The 19248-nt window shown below is 40.4% G+C and overlaps 4 protein-coding genes across 4 annotated transcripts in view; 2 read left to right on the top strand and 2 right to left on the bottom strand. All coding sequences in view use genetic code 11, as the record gives it.

Annotated features, from left to right (window-relative positions):
• Nucleotides 1-307: 307 nt before the first annotated feature.
• Nucleotides 308-2517, top strand: EGR_00146 (FAD-dependent oxidoreductase domain-containing protein; the record flags this gene model as incomplete). Its single annotated transcript, XM_024489395.1, has 7 exons — nucleotides 308-422; nucleotides 477-737; nucleotides 885-984; nucleotides 1018-1112; nucleotides 1246-1579; nucleotides 1744-1915; nucleotides 2167-2517. The coding sequence occupies 7 exons, from the start codon at nucleotides 308-310 to the stop codon at nucleotides 2515-2517; spliced, it is 1428 nt and encodes a 475-aa protein (XP_024356073.1).
• Nucleotides 2518-2622: 105 nt separating this feature from the next.
• On the bottom strand, nucleotides 2623-4082 carry EGR_00145 (hypothetical protein; the record flags this gene model as incomplete). The annotated part of the gene is made up of 3 exons (XM_024489394.1): nucleotides 2623-2964; nucleotides 3046-3306; nucleotides 3375-4082. The coding sequence occupies 3 exons, from the start codon at nucleotides 4080-4082 to the stop codon at nucleotides 2623-2625; spliced, it is 1311 nt and encodes a 436-aa protein (XP_024356072.1).
• A 2510-nt stretch (nucleotides 4083-6592) lies between these two features.
• EGR_00144 (hypothetical protein) lies at nucleotides 6593-18102 on the bottom strand (the record flags this gene model as incomplete). The annotated part of the gene is made up of 23 exons (XM_024489393.1): nucleotides 6593-6839; nucleotides 7007-7248; nucleotides 7349-8052; nucleotides 8192-8453; nucleotides 8679-8762; nucleotides 8833-8901; nucleotides 8975-9049; nucleotides 9084-9137; nucleotides 9174-9231; nucleotides 9539-9709; nucleotides 9967-10080; nucleotides 11143-11386; nucleotides 12377-12482; nucleotides 13151-13206; nucleotides 13567-13640; nucleotides 14746-14865; nucleotides 15295-15355; nucleotides 15700-15855; nucleotides 16623-16718; nucleotides 16765-16936; nucleotides 16972-17058; nucleotides 17087-17179; nucleotides 18004-18102. 23 exons carry the CDS (start codon nucleotides 18100-18102, stop codon nucleotides 6593-6595), a joined length of 3444 nt encoding a protein of 1147 aa, XP_024356071.1.
• A 203-nt stretch (nucleotides 18103-18305) lies between these two features.
• The window catches only part of EGR_00143 (hypothetical protein), a gene marked incomplete at both ends in the record, with an annotated part of 2407 nt that continues 1464 nt past the window's right edge, over nucleotides 18306-19248 (top strand). Inside the window, 2 exons of the mRNA XM_024489392.1 lie at nucleotides 18306-19121; nucleotides 19170-19236. Of these exons, the coding sequence (XP_024356070.1) occupies nucleotides 18306-19121; nucleotides 19170-19236 (883 nt within the window). The remainder of the gene's footprint in view (nucleotides 19122-19169; nucleotides 19237-19248) is intronic.

Here is a 19248-nt window from a genome sequence, read left to right as displayed (position 1 = left end):
AAACGTTACTTAGTTATCTAGTTCAATGTGCCATGTATTTGCTGCTACCACTATCACACTGAGCTTCGATTAAATCTTTTACCACCAGCCGTTACAAAGCTAATGCCTTTATGGATGGCGCCTTAAATTAGCGGCATTCTTGGTAGTATTGCGCTTGATTTTTCAGTCTCTATACTATGGACTTAATTTTCACTAGTATATGTTCCGTAACTCGGTCTCTATATTTACTTGTTTGGTTTTCTCCTTACATCTGACAAGGGACAGTCTGGCTTATTTTCCTCTTTCAGGATCTTCTTGTTGATTTCCGATGCATTGTACCACTTCTCGACTTGCAAGACTCTGGGGCTGTTGCCATCGTCGTTTTTCCTCTTCGGTACCGTCATCATTAAGCACCTACCGGTTTGAACAGCCAGGCTTTCAATGTAGGCCTATTTGTGTAGAAATTCTGGCCATAATCTCATTACTTTCGATTGTAGATCGTGAAGATCGAATTCCCAAGCAATCTGATGTTGTCGTGATTGGCGGTGGAGTTGTTGGTTGGTCTGTGGCATTTTGGATCCGGTATCTGTCCAAAACCACAGTAACTGTAATTGAACGTGATCCCAGTTTGTCGCATTCATCCAGTTTATTAGGACTGGGTAATCTTCGCACGCAATTTTCAGAGCCTGAAAACATTCAGATGTCTCTTTTCACAGCCGAATTCTTGCGCGATATCAATGAACAACTCTCCGTTTCACGTAAGTGACAGCTTTTGAAACTTCAAATGACCTGCGCAGTCCACTGTACGGTAGACAGTGCTAAGAGTGCTGATAAACTTCTTTGAAATACAGTACTATGCGGGATATTTTAACTTTCTTCCCACCTATTTTCATTGTCTTGCTTAGAAGATGACAATGCGGATATAAACTTCAATCCGCACGGGCACCTTATCCTAGCAGATAAAAACAAGTGCAAACAAATGGAGGAAAATTATCGCTTGCAGGCGTAGGTCATCATTTTGCAAGTCATACGGTCTAGGGCGCTTGAACTACCCAACCGCTTGATGACACCAAATGAAGTTGAGGCGCGATGGCCCTGGCTCAATGTGGGCGATGTTCATTTGGCATCATACGGTCAGCCTTATCCTTACATAATTACTTTTAGCTTTTATTTTTGATGGGATTAAACAGTACTCTGAATTTCATTTTTTTAGTGATTAATTTGACTAGTGCGTGATGTCAACATGCTGTTGTTTAATATAAATAGGCGATAGAAACGAGGGTTGGTTTGATCCCTGGCTATTGGTGCGTCGGCTCCGAAACAAAGCTCATGTGTTTGGTGCGAACTATGTTGTGGGGCAGGTGCAGGGCTTCACGTACTTCAAGGGACTAACGCGAACATGCTTCCTGGATAGGCCCAAGCGTGCTCCTCTGAATGCTCCTCGCCTCAGCGAAGTGATAGTCAGGACGCCCTTTGGTGGCGTCGAGAAAATCGCCTTCTACACAGTCGTCAATTGTGCGGGCGCATGGTCCAGTGAGATCATGAAAATGGCTATGGCAGGAGTGCAGGAAGAGGTTCCCCCTTTGCCCGTTCAAAAGCGGTGTGGAATTGTACTATACTGTACTAATTTCATTTTACCCTTTTTAAAAGAGTGAAAACAGTAAAACTACCAGCTTCTGTTTAGAATATTATTAGAAATTAGCGTATTTCCTCTCGTATACTGCTTGATTATCATCCAGATGCACTTACCCGCACACTTTTTAGGAAGCAGAATATCTTCATTGTGCGTCCGGATTATTCCCAATCTTCCAGGCACTTCCCCGGTATCGACGCTCCGGTCGTTCTTGACTCCTCCGGTCTTATGCTTCAGCGTCAGGGCCTTTCAGGTGACTTCGCTGTCTGCATGAACCCCACCCAACCCCGCGAGGGCAAAACTGTGCGTCTCAATTATTCACATGAGTTTATCTTTGCCTACATCTGCCGCGACGGTTTTTGATTTTAGGTTCATTCCATAAACTTTTAAGGATAACTTTATGCTCTCCTTTCTATTTAACAGCTAATTATTCATTTCCAAAATAGATTATTGTCGACAGGGCTCTGGCCCATCCGAGAGAATGAGCTGTCATGCTGTTCACTCTTGTAAACACTGTATCACACTCTCATTGTGCAGTTCTGGGTCCTCTCCAGGCTGAATCTGACGATTTAAGTGTGGATTACACTGAGTATAACGAGGAGATTCAGCCGCGGCTTGCAAAACGAATCCCTGCAATGGCATCAGCACGCATTCAGTCTGCATGGTCATGCTTCAATGACTATAATCCGATCGATCAAAGTCCTATCATCGGTCAGCACCCCTACCTATACAATATGATCCTAGCAACTGGTTCGTCAGGTCTTGGTATTCAACATGCAGTGCCTATCGGTCGCGCCGTAGCTGAACTCGTTCACTACCGACACTACAAGTCAATAGACTTAACCCGTTTCTCCTTCGATCGATTCTACTTGGGCGTGCCGTTCCGAGAGAGGTCCATATTCTAGCCCCATAACTCTGCTCGTCTGTGTAGATACGTTCAATATGAATAGACCTGTTGCATCTTAAACGTGTTGTTTTCTAGTAGACAAAGTAGTTTTCCTTAAAAAGTTTTATATTTGACACAAACATGCAAAAGTGGATGTACATAGGATAGGCTTGATGGATGGAAACAGTTCGAAGCATGTGCTAAGTGTGTCACGAAACGCTATACCATCGGCAGCAGCTAGCTTGCCGAAGATTGCAACTATAACATGGGTCATATTCTCTATGGAGGAGGAAATAGAGTCAACCTCTTTCCTGCTCCACTCTAAGTCAACAAAAGCAACTATCAGTGGTAGAATCATTGGGACAATATCTGGGTGAAGATGACCGGCGACCAAGTCAACATATTTCTTTAGAATATTTAGCTGTAGAAGGAAGGATTCGTGCTCTTGCGAATAAATCTCTCTCTTCTAAAGGTGAATGGGAAATAGAAAACATGATTAGATGACTGAACAGAAAAACGACAGCCTCAGATGAGGAGAGTTACTCACGTATGGAGGTGCACGGGGGGCTAGCAAAACCAGTTCCGCAGCTTTTAGTAGTCGCTTTGAGTGAACCAGCAGTTCCTGACCCAAGCCGTCGATTGACTTTGAAATGTGCCTCAAAAGTATTATTCTTTTGTCAAGAGAAGTCTCAAGAGCTAGATCGCATAGAAGAATGTCCACAAATTTGGAATCCCAACTTTTCTGAAGAGTAGGCTCGAGTACGGACATAAATGCAGAAATACAGTTGTACGTCAGCTCTGCGAGTTGCTGCAAAAAGAAAGTTAATCAGCATGAGTACACAGACCAACTTATCGACAATTCACATAGAAGCCCACCGCACTCCCGGAATGGATAGAACGCTGGCAAGTCAATGCTTCCAGCGTTGCCTCGGCACGACCTGTCGTTCGCCAAGATGCCACCACAGCCTCTTGAGCTAGATGTATAAGCATTTTGAGACCAAGCATTTTAAGCTGACATCGGTAATCCTCAACCAACTGAAGGCCCAGTGGGTGCAAAATAGCTAATTGTTGACCATCGCGTAAAACAGGAAAATTAACTAGGTTAGTTGCCCAAATAAGTGCATCACGAAAAAGAGGCCCCCTGCTCAGTGAATCACCACCTGAGTCATCGCAGAGACGAGCGATACAATGAGCACTTTCACGTAAAATAAGATCAAACAATGGAACCTCCGCCGAGCCTTCGCGAAGATTCATAGCCAAGAGACCACCAGCGTTAATAACCCCAAAGGAGGTTATTAAAGAATCAAGTAATTCTTGAGCCAATGTTGTGAGCTGTGCATTGCAGTTGGTTATTTTTCTTGTTGAAATATCATTTCCTAGGCACCCAAAAATGACTACGAAAAGCCGGGTAAGAAGTCGAGGAGAAATTGTTTCGACGTCCATTATTCTGGATCTAACAAATAAATCACAAATACTTGATGCTAATTCCTCCCAACGAGAGGTCGGTACTTCCTCCTCATGGCACGATAGTGATGACAAGCGAAAAACCTTTTCGACATCATTGAAAGGACAGCCGTCCGTCATTAGCGCGACCACTTAAGTGACGCTTGTTCACAACTTTAAACAAACTAAAAAACCAATCCCATAACGAAAAATCGAATGATGGTAAATGCAATGAGTGTCTCCAAAAAATCTGAAAGGTCAATTATAATGATGCCATCGAAGTAAAGCGTAACCCTTTAGGGTTCAGCGTATTTATTCTAAACTAACCGTGTTTTAATTGAAAAAGCTTGCAATTTTCCACTTCTTAGGGGAAGTTTAAGAAAACTCATACACTAAATAAAAATCTCAATTTAAAGCCTTCAAAAAAACTCAAAAATGGAAAAAGAAGCCCAATACACAATGCTGAGAATGCCACTTTTACAATGGGTCAACAAAGTACTAACATAAGCTGTTTGGCCAGCTATAAAAGCAACTACACTAGAATTTAACATTGTGTGTGATACTGTCACAACCCCCTGTCCTGTCTCCAATTCCAGGCCATTAGATTGAGAAATTTGTTTGTAAGGAAATGTAGGATTTTACGGATAGCTAAAATTTTGCTCTGAAATTATGGTGCATTGTCCCTCAAAAATCGATGATGCCGTTCACAAGATTGATCTAGCCTATTTGCTTGCTACTTAAAAGGTGCACTCGTATAGACATGTACCACCTTTAACACCCAGTTTCAACAGAAGTCAAGCACCCTAGTATGCGCGTGAGTCATAACAAGGCAAAAAAAACGTGAAAAACCATATGTCACTAACGTACAGGGAAGTCGGAAAGATCTCATCCTGGTTAATAGACCATGCCGCAGGAAGGAAGTGCTGCAAAATTTTCCGTGCTCAAAGCTTCTATTTCTGGTTTCATAGATTTGAAATGTGAAGATTTAAGAGAAAAAAACACTTTGTGCACAAAAATGGTCGAATGTAAGAGATTTTTAGAGGTTAGAAGGGAACTAGTCCGTGATTTCTTCCAAGTGTAAAACATTAGTTTTTTGTTTAATTCGACTTCGGTAATGAAGTAATTAAACGCACCGCCAATGATCCTTCGTCGAGCAGACTGGCCTCTAGGCCATATCGGTAGCTCCTAGGCCTTCCGTACGAGAGCGAAAATATTCTGTATGAGTATTATGTCTTCTTTCGTCTCCAGAAAAATCTCCATTTGCTAAATGAACATAGACGGAAAACTCTTTTGACATTTTTAGGAGAAAGCAAGATGTTCTTTTGACAAATCAGCTAAATTCGAGCGGCCTTACCGCCTGAAGCGAACACAAACCACTAAAACTGCGGAGCAAATATAAATGAGCTCACGGTTACAAAGTATCCAAATGATGCATTCATACTTTGCTAACATTGCAATTTTTCGCAAAATTGCAACAAAAACAATTCTAAAGGAGTAGGAAGTTCTGATTCTGGAGGAGATCTGGTTTTCGACCGCACATTAATTATCTTGTAACAATTTTTTAACCCAAAAATTATGAATATAGAGCTCTAGGTCATTAATGATGCCAAAAGAAGTCATCACATTTGGGTAGTAGTAGCTTCGCCCACAAACCTTTGGCAAAGACCAAATAAATGGATACCACAAAGTGAAAATTTAGGAGCGAGATCCAAGGTGCTTGTGCAACGAAAGAAAGAAGCTAGGCAAAGATAGAATTGTGTCAGTACTTTTCTAGATGTATCTGACTAATGTACATACTTTGCTTAATCGAGGCTATTTCTGCAAAAAGATTTTTGTTACCCTTCTTAAATAAAATTTCTTGCCTGAAAAAGCCGCAAATTTTAACTATAGTAACCATATTTTCTCCCCATTCTACTCTCATCAATTGTGCATTTCGTTCAGACCATTTGTCGCGCACCTTCCCCAAATTCGTGTGTAATTTGAAAATGGTCGAGTGCACATGTGTGGTACGTGGTTCTCGAAATAGCTGATTTGCAGGACAACCAAGTTTTTAGCATTCAATTCCATGACTTGGAAGTAGGTCCTATTAGTGCAATGCTTCGCTTAAAGGCGCTAACCATGAAACTTAACTGCTCCTACTTCTTTTGGATCGGGGACTCCACCAATCAATTTTCTGGTAACTGATGTTGTATTTTTATACCTCAGGCATTTCTGTAAGCATTCCAAGCCCAATTGGACTAGTGCGTGCCTCGTCTCTCTATTGCGAGAACTCGTTGTTCCCATCGGTCCGAAGCACTCCAGAAACAACCCTGGCCAGGCGTCTGTCGAAACGTTTAGGCTGCCCAGTTTACTTGAGTCTTAGCATACACGCTGCAACGCTTGACAAATGGGAGTTGGTTGATCCTGTGTCACAGAAAACCATATCCCAAGAAGTGGAGGGCCAACTGTTGGATAGATTCCGTGGAATACTTTGCGTACAGCAACTTCCGCAAACCGAGACATTCCTCACACATATGTAAAATACCGTTAGATGGCTTATCTACTTTCTTTATTTTCCTTTTTTATAAGTGTAAATACGCGGCGACAATTTTTCAGGGCAGATCAATATAGCCACAATTCACTTGGAAATAGAATGAAGCAGGGTGGGTAGGTCAATTCGCACTGGTCCGAGCCATATCACCGCATAAGTTTACGAGGCACTGGGCCTGGTTCCGCGAGGCTGGTCGTGTGATCAGCAAGTCAGTGATCTGGTACGAAAGCAATGCATTTCCCCCAAGTCCTACAGTGTGTGCTGCCGCTACTGCTTGGGCTTCCATCACAGCTGCATGAATAAAACACCTCAGTCCACCCATCTGAAACAAAAGAGAGTCAGATTTCACATTGTCTCCATTAAAGTAGCTTTGAAAATAGTTTTACGGAATTTGGGAACCAGTCTTTTCCAAAGATGCATTCTATTTGTCGGCTACATCAAATGTGTAGTGGCGAGGGATGTTTTAATCGGAGCAGGGTATATACACGTCTCAGCGATGCCAGAACCCATTTTATTCCTATCTGTTATTCAAAACTGGTTGACTAAGTCGATTCCATCAGATCGATTAAGTTTGGATGTAATAGAGCTTACCTCCCTCAGATCGTTGGTTTCCCGAACAAAAAAGAAAGAGTAGCTGCCCAAGTAGTGTGTTCCTTCGCAGTCGAGGAGTTTGGGAGAAGGTGTAAGAATGCACTTTCCTTCGGATGTATCGAAGCCACTATGAGCGTTCGGGCGATCGTTTAGGCCGTCGGAAAATTTGGCAGAAGTCGAGGCTTCCTATCGAATAGAGCTTATGATTAGGAGAGTCTTAATGTGATTACACGATCGGCAGACACAGGAAGTGGACAAATTGTGCGGAACTAGTGCTTTCACATACCGAGCGATTGGCGGATGAATCTTTGGAAAAGGGTTTCCACCACTTAGCCTTTTTATTGGAGCTTTTCCCAGCAGATTGTTCAGGATAGTTGCTTTCAAATTCGCTCGCTTGACTGATTGTTTTGGGCTCCATCACGGGGACCGACCGAAAACCCTTGGGTCTGTTAAATAGACTTCTACGTGTATTGCTAACCGACAATTTCTGACCCTCAGCCTTAAGCACTCCTAAAGAAATGTTTTTGCATGAAGCAGATTCTTCATTTGAAAGAGAAAGTGCTACTCCACTGCAAATTATTTGCACAACATCGTCGTCAACGACGGTTAGACGGTACCTGAGAGAGGTGATGGCACAGGGCATGACACAGCGGAAGTGAAACCATGTAAGCTGGTTGCAATCACGCAGGCACTTGGCCATGCACTTATTGACCAAGGGAGCATTCAGCGTAGAGTCAAATGAGGTTGAGGAGTGGAGAATGGGTAGAGAGATATCACCGACTAGTGGACCACTATTCGAGTAGCATAAGAGCATTGAGCCCAGTGCGTCATCCGCTTTTAGGGTTTGAATGGTGTGAACTTTTACAAATGAATAAAGACGTCGCCAGGAGAAACTGTTGGAGGCGCAATCACTTTGTTCTCGTTTAATCTTGACAAGCCAAGCAAAACTTTCGTCATTTGGGAGATAATCCGTTGTCGAGAATAGAAGCCCTATAAGAAGGGTATCGTTGAAAACGGATCCAATGTGTTAGTATATTACAAAAGGAGACGGTGATCAAAAGACACGAGTTTTTATGTAATGAACAAACGTGGTAAAAAACTGACAAAATGCATTTGAAGACCGACTAACCAGGTGGTGGGAGCGGATCACTAAGGAGAGAATTCAATTCCTCCGGCTCCGGTTCCCGAGCATCCACAAAGTAGGTACTCGCATGTTCACTATGGTCTTTTTCGTTCGTTACAGAATCATTTGGAACGATGATTCCGCTTCTTTTAGTTACAGCTGTCGCCACCACCTCCTCCTCCTTGCCTGCTTTGACTCCCCCTTCCAACGAATCAAAGGGGTCGCTGTAACCGTTTTCCCGTTCAATTTGCAATGATCCATGAGCTTCCTTAGTAGAGGATTAGAAATATATGAAGGCCAACCAATATCCATTTAAAAATATGAATCTTCGCAATCTGAAACTAGCTTTATGCAGAATCCTAAACCAAATTTTAAATATAAAATAGGCGACCTGTTTTAGTGAAAGTGTGTTCAATTGTGTGATTGTTGTGCATTGCTTTGTAAAATAAACTGTGCTTTGATTAAAATAAGCTCGATAATGGCAAAATATTACTTTTGGGATTCCAAATAGCACGCAGCATCTGTCGTTGAAAGTCCTTAAGTTACGCAATAGATCGGTATGTAGGGTGCTGAGGTTCTAAAAGAATCCTTTTTCCATTAAAAAGTAACGATGAAGAAAAAGTCAAGACGCAGCAAACTTCACTTACTCCACTCACAGGGCACACCTTTGGGAGTTGTGCAGATGGAAGCGCTGGAATACAGACTCCAGTACCAGTCTAACAATAAAAGATGGATTTACTGCTTATAATTACCGGTAGAAAATTTAAGGAGGATAAGCGAGTGGCGTACCGCTAGTACGACTACTAAATCCTCACCAATAGCCAACTGAAGAGAAAGTCCAAAAATGGCATTCATCCCTCGCAACTAAAAGATCGCCACTGTCAACGGTTATACCTACCCTCAGTTTTTGTAAGAGTCGGTAGTGAAGTTCGTATTCGATGTAAGGAAGCAGCTAACAGACTGGGTTATAAATAAGAGAAAAGCATACCTCACTGATTTCTCGAGCAGCCGACTCGCCCTTCTCCACTTTTTTTGAGCGACTCAAACTACAGTGTTTAAAAAATCATTTGAGAGGAGGGGCACTTTCACAAGTGCTATAGTCTGCATACTAAGCACTTGATCCCTGGTTTTCGAACCAAGCGAAAGTGAAGGAGTGGAACTTAACGGAAATAAGGACCACATAATCTATTTGGGATCCTGAAACAACAAATAAAGTGAACTCATATATCTTTAGTGTGAACGCACCATTATGATACCGCTTGTTTGCTAAGAGTTCAGCAAAAGTCCGCACACACAAAAAGTAAGCTTAGTTTAACGAAGATTTTATAGGAATGTGTGATGTAAACTACGTACCCAACCTGAATGAATGATGGTCTACCGACGACAGACAATTCAGGAGGAAAATCCGTCGTGGAGAGGAGAAATTCGGGGACAAAAGCCACTCGGCACACTCGGCATCGCATTGATTTATTGGGCGGCAGAGCCTGATTTAGTGATGGTATGTGACAAACACTGCAATCGTAACTAAAATTAGCGTCAAACTACGGACCTCGTCCGTTACGCACGATCAATGTTGTTTGCTACAAGTTAGCAATGGGTGCGAAAATGGAGCCGGACAAACCTAAATGGTCAAAATAACTAATCTACACTACAAAGTAAATGCTAGAACAAAAGTCGGGTTCTCAGATAAGTTGAGATGCAAGTGTTAAACCCCTCAAGATCAAGTAAAACTTCAAAATGGATTATTTTTCAGGTCAGAAAAACTAAGACCAATTAATTACTTTGAGCATGTCCAAGGAGAATTGTCTGCGACCCCTTTAGGATTGGGAGAGACAGGAAGACCGCTGGGTATATCAGTGACGTGGTCGCGTTCATTCTGAATAATGTCCGCCACTCTACTTGGTGAATCTGAAATAACAACAAAAAAGATTTCGTTTGATACAGAAACCGCTTTCACTTGCATGAATTACGTATCACTATCCCGCAAATCTGGATTAAAACGATATTTGGCATCGTGCTGCGTAACGCTAATGATCTAACCGACTAAATTATAGGTCCACTTAATTAAAAAAAATGAAATTCTCCAGTGGTGAGTTTTTTTAGGTGCAGCTTTGGAATGAAATACGGGTTTTAAACATTTGTCCTAGAAACTGCGTACCCAATCCCCTCAACTCATACTTGAACGTGCAGATAGACCACATTGACGTTTGTCTGAGAGCGCCAATTTGCAGGCTATTTGCAAAGCACACGGCCCAAACAAGGTGTTTTAAATAATAACGATTGAGGATGGTGTTGGAGATGCAATTAGTAAAGGCTATAAAACAACGAGATGATGACGTGAACAGATAAATGGGATCACGTTGCGATGTGGACAAAACTATATTTATGAAATGAAGTGCAATTCATCTGGGCTAATTTTGTGTTTACTGGCGTCTTTATTTCTATTCTGGATGATAATTTACACCAATACCTGCACCGAGACGATATGAAAAAGATGGAGGGAAAATTAAGTGGCTGCACTGGTGTCGATGACGATAATTGGTTTAATGTTCAAATAATAAAACCCATCTAGGTATATATATCACTGTTAATTACAAGAGAATTAGACTTTAAGTAAAATCGAGCTTCAAAAACTGAAGCTTCCAAAAGTATGTATACAAATTATGAGCCGTGACTTATGTCAAAGATAAAATTAGATTCAACATAGATTTGCCGTAAGTCTGGCCATAGACGGAATGAAGAACGAAACCGGAACATCATTCAGCTAAAAATAGGAGTGTATCAATGAAAAATTTGTGCGTTTAGATCAATTGCACGAACGCCAAAGTTCCAATAAATTCTATGATCGGTAGCTAAATATTCAATGGAGTAGAGACAAAATGGTCGCCTTAAGGTATTTTTGAGAAACTCATCATGCTCGAGGATGACAAGGTGAGGGGAACAGAGAGAAAATGCACCGGCCTTGTCTCAAGGAGGATGATTTCGAGGGCCGAAAGGAAGAGGGTCCAGGAACGTCGAAGAAATGGGTCCAAAGTTGGTTGAGCGTCACCGCGGTGGCGGAGACAGAGAGTACACAGATGTCCTCGTAGATGGTACACTCCTCGCGGTAGCCGACGAGTGCGTCACAGCCAACATTGTACATACGTGTCAGCGCCTCCGTTCGAAGCTCCAGCCACCAAGCCACTCGAGAATTTACAGTTTCTGCACCACAGAAAAAAAACACTTCGCCAGGGAATTATGATTGTTGTTTTAAAATAAATTACATTATAGAACCCAATCGTTACTGCAGAAATAATATCAAACGGTTTGAGCTAACTTCTATGGGAGAATCGCTCCTTTACATGAAGTTTGTACAGCTTCTGAATTCACAAGTCATGCTGAATATTTTCGTCCCGGATGGCAAGGCTCGTTTGTAGAGTAAAATGAGCCAAATCGAAGTGTTACCAATTAAACTTGAACCTGTTAATTTTTCTAAATGCAAACGACACCGGCCGATAAGGACTGTGTGGGTAATTGACAAGAGTGTAATTAAATTCATCTAAACTGCTTTGATTGTAAATACACTTGCGCTGATTGACTGAAGCATTTACTAAAGAGAATTTGACCAAACCAAAGGCAGGTAAGGCAATTACAAAGATCCTTTGTCAAGAAAATAGGCTGACATTTTCCAAAAAATAAAAAAACTAGCCAGCAATTAGCACTTAGTGAAATCACATATCTTAGTGGTCGATAACCTTTTGGGGGTTGAAGAATTCATCAGTAAGTAAAAACAGTGGCTTTGATAAAAGGGTGCGTTATTGTAAGAATATCCCGTGAAAAATAATGAACTTATGAAATGTGCTTAGACAAAAGGAGTACCTTAGAAAAAAACGCTTAATGTATATCTGAAGATGATGATAAAAAAGGCATTTGAAGTTATAACTATTGCTGAATTTTAGCTCTCAAAATATTGATTCGTAGAACAAGCCAACTACAATAATGGCAAGAAATGAGTAAAAGCAATAGGAGAATATGACTATGATGAGTAATGGGAAGCAAGTTAATGAGTGACAATGCTCCTTTTCATATTAATATGCGTAAAAAAAACAAAAAAGAAAACATTAGAAAGGAAGAAGTCGCCATTCGCAGGTGCTACCCAGAAAAGAAGTCAAGTCGGTAAGCTACAGAAAAGGCAGAAAAAAGCATGCTAACCTGTTGCATTTTTGTCTAAAAGCTTGACAGATCTTGCAACAATAACACTGCCAAAGTGGCGAATAAGTCCTCTCGGTGGGTGTGAAATCGTAAGGAAAGGGAATTCCTAAAAGAGTAATTAGAATAAAGTAACTTCCATGCATGACTGGAAAATGCTTAGTAATATCATGAATGCAAAAAGACATAATGAAAAAGTTAGCAAGCCATGCTAGCTTTCAATTTATTCAACCATTCAACAACCAATTCCTTGTAAGTATTGGAAGTTTACGTACAAGTAATTTAGTTTAAAAATAAGCCGTTACGAAGTTAGGATAATTACAGCGTATAAAAGATATTTAAAAGCAGAGAATGAGCGAAGTCAACCGCATGCACCACAAAAACTCGTATGTTAACATTCGACGATTTTCCCAAAAAGATATTCTGCAAGGTCAAATCAATGCAAAGCTTCGACGTTGCTCATGAATAAGTTTGCCAAGCTATATTGATGACGCTTGTGATTCTAAAAAGAAGGCATTCTACTTATCTTAAGCAGAAACTATTTTCTCAAACCACAGTGCTCGTGCATAACAGCAAGAGGACTGCAGGACCGAAGCAATGCATATCACCCTATTCCCAAATGTTCTGCCAAGCACAAAATGTGGCATTTGAATAATAGTAGTCCAAACTGCAGATGATGTTATAGCTACTAAACGAGGGCAAAGTAGAAAACGAAATTTGCTACAAGCCATTGCAATTTGTAAAATACGTAAAATGCATAAGTTAGAGATAACATACTGCAGCATTGAGGGGTTTGGGAGAAGACAACGCATACCCGCCAATTGGGGGATTGACTGGAAATCGAAAAGTAAAACAGGGAACAGATAATTCAGGGGTAAAGTCAAACACATACTACTTCCTCAATCTAACTAAAAGCGGACACAAATCATGACTCCAATAAACTTTTTACGAAAAAAAAGATATGTACCATCATTTGCACCAGTCAAATTTATCGAATAAATAAATTATAAACTGTAATATTGATTGACGATTAAATAAAAAGCTTTACTTGCAAACTCTACACAAGTTTATCGCTCAATCACTCCCTGGTCAAGTTTTCTAAAGAAAAAACACTTGAAACGCCAAAAATAACGGGATATTCTGTAGCCTACATGTGAGATATGCGATTAAAAACCATGTACTAGGCGACGTACCATACGGCTTAGCATCACTCTCGCCCTGGACTGGTACTTTTGTTTCCACTTCAGAATCACCTTTTTCTGAATTTCTGCAAAACCACACGACAGGATAATCATAAACCAGCCAAAAACACGAGTCCTTAAATACAATTGTCGTGAATTGACCAAAAATATCTATGTTAATAGAAATAATAACAATGCATACAGATTTAAGAAGTTGTAAAACACAAAGTTTCAAGAGGAACATCCTAAGCGTTGAGATCAAATGAGGAGAGTGTGAAACTAGAATATCAGACTGATGATTTCAAAAAAGAGAGGAAAATCGATGGAATCCTAGAGCATACTTTAATTCATTTCTGGGTTTCAACACTATTGTAATGCCAGTCTCGTATCATTAGTCACCAAATTTGCCCACAGTGTTTCCTTAAAGGGTATTTATTTGATCAAAAGATACAAAGAGAAGTGAAATCTTCATGGAAATCAGTGTCATACCAAAGGCACCACCTTCACAGTATCAATTTGACCTATCAACGTTTATTAAATCTTTGAAATAAGTTTTACAGTCATTTGTTTATAAGGAAGATTCTGAAATATCGGTAGATTGTTTAGCGGAAATCAATCTGCCAGAAATGGTTCATCAAAAATTTACCCATTCATGGTAAAGGCATTATCACTACTAAAACAGCTAGACCTGCACCTGTGTTTACAACTATTTGAACGCTTCTCCTTAATATTGAAGATATTAAAGATGAACGAAAAGTTTCCGCTCCAAGTTTAGCAATTTCGGCAACCATCATAATGCTGGAAGCATTTTTTCATTTATGGCCATGCAGTTCCACAATAAAAAAATTTGAAAACTATATGAGAAAAGAAACAGAAGCTCTACGTCGCAAGCAAGCGTTCCTTTGAGAAAGGATGTAGACAGCGACATGAATGTTAACATCGGCACTCTATCGTAAGCACGTTAAGTTTGAAAGACTCATCCTTCGACAATTTAATGATGTTAAAATGACGGCATGGTAAATAACCCTATGAAACTTTCTCTGAAACCGGGAAAATATCAAGAGCATATCACAGCAAGAAGTAGATATCGCAATTTAGTAAACTATTACAGAGATTGCTCAAAACGGCGACCAACAGCACGAAGAAATACAGGAATTACCATTGAAGTTAAAATTACAGGGAATCGCTCACTTCCTCAGCAGCGATATTCTTAGCTGACTATTGGTAGGAGAGCGCTGAAGTCGAACGGCAGTTCCAATGGCTCGTGCCACGATTCCTGTGTCACCCTCCAGATCAAAGTGCAACCGATACCTGAACCCACAACAAACAATTTCGTAAAGTGCTTGGATATCAAGGCAAAGTCCAAAAAGCTTGAGTGAATTGGTTGCAAAAAAATCAAGTCACACCTGAACTCTGTAGTAAAGCTCGCATAAAAATTCATAAGGGAGGATTATTTATGCCAGCTAAATCCTGGTCGGAAACGCAACATATTTAAATGATATATTGAAATGGAAGCCAGATAGAAAATACGCTACTTAAAAACAAGCAAGTTCTGCAGGTGATATGGTAAATACAACGCCCCGATTGAAGCAGATGGTATAGCGGTAGATGAGGTCCATAGCTTTATTATTTAATTTGGTACACTACGTATTCACAAGCATTTGAAAATGTCCATATCTCAAAACTTCGAAGGCCACTTAATTTTTTGGCAGCATTAAGGTATGTCGAAAAAAACCATACCCAATGACCGCGTTCCCGCCTAAGCTAAGAACCTTCCGGCTCAACTTGCTTTGTAGTTCGCCTGAAAAGGAGGAGATATTAGAAATACAACAAGAGAAATTCGGGATCATATCAAAAAAGGGTAAAGATGGGCGAAATTTACCATTGCTCACTGAATTAAAACTTATAAAAACCACCAAGTAATAACCTTTCGTTAAAAAATACTGAAGAAAGGACTTACTACAGGGTAAAGTATTTTACATGAAAAACGGCACAAAGTGCATTTAAAATTTTAATCGTTAGTAAAGAGTTTATTGTATCAGGAATAAAGAAGATAAAAATGAATTCTACAGCCAAAGGCCATGAGGGATTGTTGAAGTGATGAATAACTCGAAGCAGCATAGTATGATACTCAGTAGAACCTACCCGCTAGCTGCGAGAAAAGGCATTGTCGAGCCTCGTTGGAAGCTCTTGAGGTCCGAATTTTCTCAATCCACTGATGCTCTGGGTCGTCGTTCATAACTAATTCTCGGACAAAACCGATGAGGCTGATCACTCTGTATCCTGAAGGAATGGAAGAGCCTATGAAAGAAGGGGATGGCAAACAGTTGACATCAATTATTCCAAATAGTTTCCTTGGTGAAAAATGTTAAACTGTCTTTTGTACGTGTTAAGAAATGAGGAACTTCGCAAATGATCAACCGGTTATTTGGCATGACACTAATCATTTAACAAGTAGGTAGGAATAGCATTAAAATAAACATACTAGAAGCAAAGATCGGCTACAGTTCAGACAACATTTCGTTGAAGAGGAATGAAATGCACTAATATTAAGCAAGCAAAAATTTACGAAAATTTTGCGCTCACTAGTTGGTGGGTAAAAATAAGGACATTAGTATGAAAAAAACCAACATTGAGTGTAACGAAAAACCTCCAAAGAATGCGGTAATTTTGATGCGAATGAAGCTATCAAAATACTTTCAACAAAAGTGACTAACGTGTAATAGTCTTTAGATTAAATCAGACACAAGATGAATTAACATGCTAATTCCACTTAGACATTAATTACAATTTATTTCAAAATGTAAGTGGGAGTGCATAAAAATAAAATCATTACAAGGTGACACCGACTAAATTTCATCTTAAATAGCAGTCGATAAAAAGTCACTCTGGACAAGCAGCAAAGTACTTGGAAAACATTGACGGCAAAACTTATTATAAGTGAAATTTTTGCAACAAGTCTTAAAACACCGTTGATAATGTCGAAGCAATGAAGAAAAGTTAAAAAATACAGATAACCAAACAGTAAACGAAATGTCGCTGGGAGAAAACAAATGAATAGCACTCACTGAAAAAAAACCGGACTCCAAGTGACGAGAATCGTTGTCTGCAGGCGTCGGAGAATAGGTCAACACGTACTGCGAGATTAATTTCACCACGAATGCCTAGGCAAGGCAAATAGTAGCACAAAAGAGAGCGTGATCACGTTACCATGCATGGTGTCGTACAGTGGGAACCAGCCATTAAGAGTGCGCTTCTGTTCTGTTTGAAGCAGTGGCGTAAGGTCAACGTACACTCTACCAATGGCGTCGTGAGCGCTGTAGGTGTCATGGTCAAGTACGCGAACTTGGAGCGCTTCCTCGAGTAGAGCTTCCTCGTTGAGCTACGACTTTGTTAAAATGACTTAAGAATAATCACCTCAAAGCAAAACCAGTCAGAATTCCACTCGGGATTCAGTGTACGCCGAATAACCTCTGTTTTGAACATGGTGTTTCCAAGACGAACCTTACAGTAACCACAACAAAGTACAAACCTCAACAAAAGCATCAGTGAGAAAGGATGTCCGGTCCATCACTGGAAGGTTTCGAGCCGCAAGAACTTTCACCTTTACAGCTGCCGGCATTTCCTGAAGAAAATATAACCATCAGCATGCATGAATTTATTGATCTCAGAATACTACAACATAGTGTAGAACGCTTCGATAAAAGAATACAAATTCACAAAAGTGTAGCATAATGAAATTGTTCTCCAAACTATGGATGCCCACTAAAATTAAAAACCAAATCCTTCCTGAGTATTATGTTCAAAACGCATAAGAAAATGAGCAACAGATTATGCAGTCTACGCGGAAAGTCCCAAAACTCAAATTCAGCAGGTTAAAATAGATTGTGATCTTAAAATAAACGAGTTCACGTCGCATTAGAACGTAGTGACAATTACTACTGGGTGAAAGTATAACAGTCCTTGTGTAACATAAATTAGGACGCCGGAAGGTTCCTGTTCAAAAATCAAGTAAAATGCAGACCGACTGTGAACTACCGAATACAGCCCCCGCTCAAATGAAAACAAGCAAAACGTCATGCATACCAAACGACCTAAGCTACTTTACTTTGCATACCAAGGTCAACTAACAAATACATGAAAAATATATTTTGTAAACATAAATTTGTGCTTTCATAAAGATAAATATATATTACTAAAAATTTGTTTGTATATTTAGCCGTTGTATTTACCGCGTCATGTAAGTCCCCGCCGCTAATCCTTGTGTTATCGCTTCGTTGTAATCAGTGGGAAAAATCAGGTCAACTCTCTGAGCCACATTTTCCTTGCCATTCTTTTTTTCCTTTCACTTAATAATGATGTTGAACAGCCCTGCACTTAATCATGCAAAAGTGTTACTACACCTTAAGTGGTTTATAAATCGGTTAGCAAAATCTTTTGAACATAAACTTCAAGCATCTGGATCTCTTGGTTTGCGTCCTTCTTCGGAGAGACATATCTCAAATCCTTCTTGCGTTTCCAAAAGTGCCGCTGTATTTCTGCATTCATCAGAGAGGTCTCCTCATTCTGCAGGAGCTCAAGCTGGAAATCTGAAAAACAGAAGTCTCAGCTCAGACGGAGATCAGATTTCGCTGGGCGATAAAACTCCTGAATTTGAGTGTGGGGTATATCGACGCGGCAAATTATTTTCAAAATCAGTTAATCAAAATCGTTCGCCAAAGGTACGTTCCTTAACTAATTCTCCATTTATGATGCGTATCTCCTGGACACGCATTTTGCCAGGTAAAAGAATTCCACTCTCAGAAAATTCTGATTCAAATTCAAACTTGGACATAGGCTCTCAAACGGATTTTTCTCATCCACACTTTCCCGATTTTTCAAATGAGTCTTTGCCTAGATTGGAGGCAAATGATCTTCCTTTTCCCCAGTTTCACGATATTGAACAGTCTCGTATTTTATCAATCCTCAGAAGTACTACAGAATCTGACCGCAAGATTAGTATTCATAGATTTGCGCAGCACTTGTGCATTGTCTACGAATACCAAATAGGATTCCTCCAAGGCTTAAAAGCAGTGCATAGTGCTGCAGACTACGTTGCCGAGGTCCTTATAAGATCAATCCAAAGTGGACGCATATCTTCCTTCTCTCCGAATGAGCTTACACTGCAGCTACTTCATGACTCTGGCTGTAGGCCATCTTCTCAAACAAAGTGCATTAAAACCTCACCCATGACTGGCACCGGTGAGCAACTTTCTTGGCGGCTTGGCGAAATTTGGACTCGACCTGGCCTTCGACATAATGAAGTTGGTGGTGAAAACTGCCACAACTTAAATATTGTGACACACTTTTTAGCACCATGCTCTACTGAGCTGGAAATCAAGCGGCCTGATATCTACGGGTATCGCAACCTAATTGTCCTTCCCAATACGGAACCATCTACCTTTTTTTCAGATGTGTATGAAAACGCTAACCTGAATGGCGCCACTGTTTTCACGAATGATAGCAGTATAATGGGAGCGAGGTCTGGCTATTACGATATCTTTGTGCCTGATGAAGAAACCATTGCCGTAAGTAATATAAGGACAGGTTCTCGAGTGCGTTCACCTCTTTCGAAGGTTCAAAAGATAGATAAGTCACCAAGTTCTCCGGTTCGACGAGGAGATGTCATTAAACGACAACAAGGTATAAAGTCCA

The sequence above is a fragment of the Echinococcus granulosus genome, assembly GCF_000524195.1.
Source record: "Echinococcus granulosus chromosome Unknown EG_S00001, whole genome shotgun sequence".
Classification (NCBI taxonomy): Eukaryota; Metazoa; Platyhelminthes; class Cestoda; order Cyclophyllidea; family Taeniidae; genus Echinococcus; species Echinococcus granulosus.
The sequence above is the reverse complement of the archived record's forward strand: the minus strand, read 5'-3'. Positions and strand labels throughout refer to the sequence as shown.